At 44.1% G+C, this 6,211-nt stretch overlaps 1 protein-coding gene across 1 annotated transcript; it reads right to left on the bottom strand.

The window, feature by feature from the left end:
- Positions 1-1,597: 1,597 nt before the first annotated feature.
- LOC109999836 (proteoglycan 4) lies at positions 1,598-4,659 on the bottom strand. Its single transcript, XM_020654983.3, has 4 exons — positions 4,537-4,659; positions 4,391-4,449; positions 1,739-3,860; positions 1,598-1,665 (listed from the first exon to the last, which is right to left on the bottom strand). Exons 1-4 carry the CDS (start codon positions 4,656-4,658, stop codon positions 1,656-1,658), a joined length of 2,313 nt encoding a protein of 770 aa, XP_020510639.2. The 5' UTR covers position 4,659; the 3' UTR covers positions 1,598-1,655.
- Positions 4,660-6,211: the final 1,552 nt, after the last annotated feature.

Below are 6,211 nucleotides of genomic sequence, written 5' to 3' on the forward strand. Positions count from 1 at the left end.
CATGTTATACCCGTTTATTCATTCATTCAAAAGTTAAGTCATAAGTTAAAGATGACTCACTCTTCTGTTCTTTTTTTAACCGAGGTAAAGATGACTTTAGCCGACAGAGGTGAGTAAATCATTCATTATTTTACCACAGAGTCTTACAGGTGGTGTTATTAGTAATTCAGTGATTCTTTCTGGGATTCACTCTGTTGTATGTTTTTACTCAGGTGCAGACGGCTGTAACTGTTACAGAGAGGACGAAAGAAGACCCCAACGCCCCTGCTCTCCATTCAGGGTTCCCATGACGATGATGAAGAAGAAATGCTCACTCCCGACAGGCCAAGATGGAGATCATGTGGTGCTTGAGTCATGAAAGTAAGTGAGCCCTGCATTAAGACTAAAAATAACACTTTAGTGACATAAAGTTCTGATCAGCTAAAGACAACATAACAATGATATTTGATAATATTTAAATATTAACGAGTTGTTTTGTGATGTCCGATCATCCCTTGAAGTTCACACCACAGCAGTCGACTGAACTCACTCCTGCTGCTTCCAGACCCCAAAACCAGAACAAGAACCAGAAGAGCCCCACTCCAGAGGATGAGGAGTGTCACAAACTCACCTATGCAGGATGTGTGAAGCTCCTCTCCCACATTAACTTCTCAGAATCTGCATGAATCAGGACAATGCAGTGTTTCAGTTCTGAAACTAACATTGCCTAAAATATTTTGCACCTTGATTTTATAAAATTGACAGTATGCTAAATGATACAATGTTCTGTGAGATCTTTGATACGCAATCCATCACAGAAACCTAACCAGATGTTGTTGCGCATGTGCTTTTTCTCATAGGTCAGCTTGTGTAATTTATCATTAGTGTACTTACATATGCTTTCTATTAAACACTTTAAGGTGAGTGCTGCACTGTCAAAAAAAATTGATTGAGATCAGGTGCTCTTCAGTAACAGGGGACAGAAGTCAAGTAGTGAAGAGATGACTGTTCTGATTAAAGTTTGTAGTGTGGAAAGGCAGTCTAAACTTTAAGCCCAAGGCACCCTGATGCAGTATAAAAATCCTTTAACAGGAGTGTATGAAGGAAATTTTGTTAACTTGCAGATTGAAAATTCCAGAAGTTCTCTTAAATCTCAAACTGTATCACAGTTCATGAAGTTTTAGAGAGTGTGAACTACACTAAAATGTAGTTTATTTGTTTTGTGTAGCATTAAGACCTCACACTCAAGTTTGATTCAGTGACAGAATTGAAAGAAGCCTTATTACTACATTTTCAGTTTGAAAATATTCAGTCCTGAATAAAGAAAAACATATCATGTTCCACATGGCTAGGTGTTCAGTTAAGAATGATCTCCCAATTTGACTAAAAGTTGTGGTCAGATATTCCTCTTAAACATACTAGTATTTAGTTAGGCAATAACAGAGCAGCAATATGCAAAGACTGTTCTGCAACAATTTAAGTGTGAAGTACATATTTAGGTCAATGGTCTTGCACAAACCAAATTTGAATCTGGTCCAGTGCAACACATCTCATACCCACTAGATGGCAGCAAAACAAAATAGATACACTTCAACAGTTACCAGAACCACAAAAGACATGATTTAAATTAATTTTTTATTTTCAAAAAATTAAATCTTCATCCAGGGATCGTCATCTCAGCAGTGCCTAGTAGAACAATGAGAAAGAAAAAAGCTCAGCTCCAGTCACAAAGTTAAACTGCTGGTACACGAGTACTCACCTGCTATGGTCACAGCCTCTACCATTTGGACTCCTCTTGAACACTCTGGACCTGTGGTTTGTATGAAACGCTCGCCGCTGGCGGGGCCGCAGTGGTTTATAAGATACAAGCTGTGCTGAAGGAGCTGCATGGGCCTGTTTTGGGTCTTGAGGCTTGGGCGCCGATGAAGCTGTGTATTTTTGGTCTGGCTTCCTCAATACAGTATGCCCTGAGGGACCCGAGAGGGATTGCTTAGGCATGTAAGAAACAGACTGTACCGATGGTGCCATGTAAGTTTGCTCTTGCTTCACAAGACTCTGGACCTGAGGTTTGTAGTTCACAGTCTGTGCTGAAGGAGCCGAGTAGGTCTGCTGGGGCTTCCTGATGCTCTGGACCTGAGGTTTGTAGTTCACAGTCTGTGCTGAAGGAGCCGAGTAGGTCTGCTGGGGCTTCCTGATGCTCTGGACCTGAGGGTTGTAGTTCACAGTCTGTGCTGGAGGAGCCGAGTAGGTCTGCTGGGGATTCCTGATGCTCTGGACCTGAGGGTTGTAGTTCACAGTCTGTGCTGAAGGAGCCGAGTAGGTCTGCTGGGGCTTCCTGATGCTCTGGACCTGAGGGTTGTAGTTCACAGTCTGTGCTGAAGGAGCCGAGTAGGTCTGCTGGGGCTTCCTGATGCTCTGGACCTGAGGGTTGTAGTTCACAGTCTGTGCTGAAGGAGCCGTGTAGGTCTGCTGGGGATTCCTGATGCTCTGGACCTGAGGGTTGTAGTTCACAGTCTGTGCTGAAGGAGCCGAGTAGGTCTGCTGGGGATTCCTGATGCTCTGGACCTGAGGGTTGTAGTTCACAGTCTGTGCTGAAGGAGCCGTGTAGGTCTGCTGGGGATTCCTGATGCTCTGGACCTGAGGGTTGTAGTTCACAGTCTGTGCTGGAGGAGCCGAGTAGGTCTGCTGGGGATTCCTGATGCTCTGGACCTGAGGGTTGTAGTTCACAGTCTGTGCTGAAGGAGCCGAGTAGGTCTGCTGGGGATTCCTGATGCTCTGGACCTGAGGGTTGTAGTTCACAGTCTGTGCTGAAGGAGCCAAGTAGGTCTGCTGGGGATTCCTGACACTCCCATCAGGACCAGTCAGCCGTCTGATAACAGAGCCGCCAAAGTGTTCAGGGATGTTGTGGGTTCTGGTGGGGGCGTAGCGCTGACCGGCACTGCTCCCAGAGGCAGCAGGGTTACGAACTCCTTGGACTGGACTCATGCTGTTCTGCTCAGTGGCAGTGTAACTGAACCCCTGATTGTTGGGCATCTGCACACTGCGAGGCTGGAAGCCAGCAGCATTTTGTTTACTAGACAGTGAAGAAGGACTGTAGCGTCCTTGGGCATGTTGGTAGGAGTTCGCACCTTCAATCTGGCTCGGAAAATAGTTATTCAAAGTAGATGAGGGATATGATGTTTTACTCGTACGATGTAGAGACACTCTTTTTGCAGGGGCGGTGGCTGAGGTCTGCACAGCCGTTCCTTGCCATGCAGGGTTAAACAGGCTGGAAGACAGCTGAGCAGCAGCATAGCGTCCTTGCACATAGGATGTTCCAGCTCCAGAGATGGGAGCGTTCTGTGGGAGTGACTGGTAGGAGGCCAATTGGGAGGGGCTTTTGCTAGAAGGACGCTGAAGAGATGCAGAGCTGCTGGACAGGTACTTGCTTGCACTCTGTGCTGCCTGCTGAACTGGCCGAGCCATATTCCTGCTGGTATCAGTAAGGGCACTCGGTTTCTTACTGTACTTACTCACAGAACTCCCACTAGCAATAGCAGTTGAAAGGCCAAATACACTCTTTTTAGGCTCATGCACCTTTTGAGTCAGAGTTTGCCAGTTAGGTTTTGACACAGAGTTGCGCTGCACAAACCTGACCGAAGAGTGGCCACCTTGAGCCGGCTTCGACAAAGTTTGAGAGAAGCCGCTACTGGACGGTTCCTCGCTATAAACACTGTGAACTGCAGCCTGGGTGTTGATGTTACTTGTTTGGGCTGACCCTGGAGAAACAGAGGCCTGTCTGAGTTGATTCTGGGGATTACTGCCACCAAGTCGTCTTACTCCACTTTCCTGTTGAGAGTAGCCAACATATCCATTGCCGTTTTGTCTCTGGAAGCTTTGAGCTGCAAAAAAAAAAAAAAGAAAAGGCAGGATGAATATCAAGGGTACAGTTTTTTCCCCATTATACATCATTGAGCACCTGCTCAACCAATTAACCAAACGGGTGGCCTGATTTTAGCTTTTTAATTTTTATAGTATGGGATACTTGTCAGAGGCAAGAGCCAATTTAAAACATAACCAAACCATAGACTACAGATATTATCACGCATGTTGAAATTCTGCAACATTTAACTTGCTTCCTCTGGCAATGAATACATTCATTTTGGCTCTCAAGATCGCCACCCATTTGTCTCAGGATGACACTAGTTCTCCTGTGTTATCAGGAAGTGAACGCATAAGAAAACAGGCATAGTCTGAGATAAATAAGTCAAGAGTTAAGTAATAAAGCTAAACAAAAGAATTGTGGGCTAGGGGCTTCTGTAAGCAAGTTATTTTTTGCATTGCCAGTTTACAAAACTTGAGTCTAGTTTTCTCATAGCAGAATATACAGCTTGCATTGCTAAATTCTAGTGAAACATTGTGTTCTGCTCACCTTGTGTAGCCCATAAACAGCGTATATGCTCTGCATGAACTAAGCAAATCAGCAAGATCCTGGAAAGACAACACACACACACACATTAAAGGGTAGAAGAAATGGAACGACAACTCATAACACTCAGTGTAGCAGCAAAAACTTACCTCAAATTAACTCCACAAACCATTCTGTATGTCCAAGAACCAGCACACCAACAACCCAACTGCACCAAAGATACTTGCTCTGGATGTTTGTGTATGCATGTGCTGTAGGCTGGAGGTAGCATTAAATACAGCCTGCTTCCAATCACTTCTTAATGAGCTGATTGTCTACAGGTGTGAAGTCAGAACAACTCTGCTGGTTTTCTTCTTTCTCTTTTCTGCTGGTCTTAAATCCAGAAAGGACTTTGGATTAAAAGCTTTACTGTGCTAATAGGAAAGAAGCCTTTTTTTCACTACACATAGCACCACTCTTGCCCTTGAAAAAGATCATGTTACTCTTGATGGTCTTGTTAGGATTATTAATGATGCCTCCTGTACCCCCTGATGCTGAATAGACCCGGGCGGCACTCTGCAGTAATGAGGCAGTCGACCCTAACTATGACAAACAGCATTTCAAGATCAGCCAGCTTCCGCCTTCTGTTTGCAGAAAATAAATTACACACCGCTGTACAAATACAGAAAACCCTACATTAAACATTTCCCTTTCATTTGAACTGTTGTAACCACAGATGCAACTGTAGGAAATGCATATGAGTGTGATAATAATCAGCTTCCTGTGACCATGTGGGACGCTCCACATGAAAATGACCAATGCACTGACAGTGTAGGTGACACATACACACATGCACGCACACACATACAAACACACACACACACAAACACAGCGAGAACACACTCCCTGGTATCTTGACAGGTGTGAATCTTCATTCGCGACAGTGTTTGGGCCTTAGTGCTCATTAATGACACTCCCCTGCTGCCAGAGTAAGCAGGACGACAAATGAGTGTGTCACCCTGTCCTACTTCCCCAGTACAGTAAAACTGCCGCTTTGGGGTACACTTCTTAAACCCAGATTTATGATAATCCACATTCTTATTTTTCATCTTTTAAGCACTTAAGTGTTAGGGCCAGAGCAGGGGATAGCACATCTCCTCCCCTCCGTCATAGGACAGAAGTGACACCTCGCATGCGATGACCAGATGAGTGTGGTGGCTTAGATCAAAGACACAATTTCCTGTCAAAGGAAATGGCGCAAAAGGAATTTTCTTCAGGAACAGCTTCCTGCTTTCTAAATTCTTTCCATTACTCTTATCAACATTCATATGAGCAAGATGTGAAAAAGGAGGTCCAACATTCCTGATGACACAACATAATAGGAGGCAGGCAAAACAACACATGAAAGAGGGGCATTCAAAAGAAATGAAACAAGATTATTTGATGAAAGTAGTTTTTCTTAGTTGATCTCATTTTAATTCAAATTAAGCTTGAGTCATGTCACATAGGTGCATTTTTTTTTCTGCTAAGGAAGAAATAAATAGGACTGCTCAGAACACGACCTTGACCTGTGCACAAGTAGAAGAGCCACTCATTGGTGAAGCCCCCCATCTGTATTTAGATTATAAAGTTCTCGAGTGCTTATAAGCTGAGATAGATTTATATCTGTATACGTGTAGAACCATTAAAAAAGTGATGATGGATGAGGGGTCAAAAACAACAGGATTCATGGGCAGAGTGATGCAGGACGTGGAGCCCAGTGCCTGAATGAGACCCAACAAAATGCTGCTACCTCAGGTAGAGTACTGGGCATGAAAGTATTTCTAGAAGTCTTGGTAAAAAATC

The sequence above is a fragment of the Labrus bergylta genome, chromosome 19 (assembly GCF_963930695.1).
Source record: "Labrus bergylta chromosome 19, fLabBer1.1, whole genome shotgun sequence".
Lineage (NCBI taxonomy): Eukaryota > Metazoa > Chordata > Actinopteri > Labriformes > Labridae > Labrus > Labrus bergylta.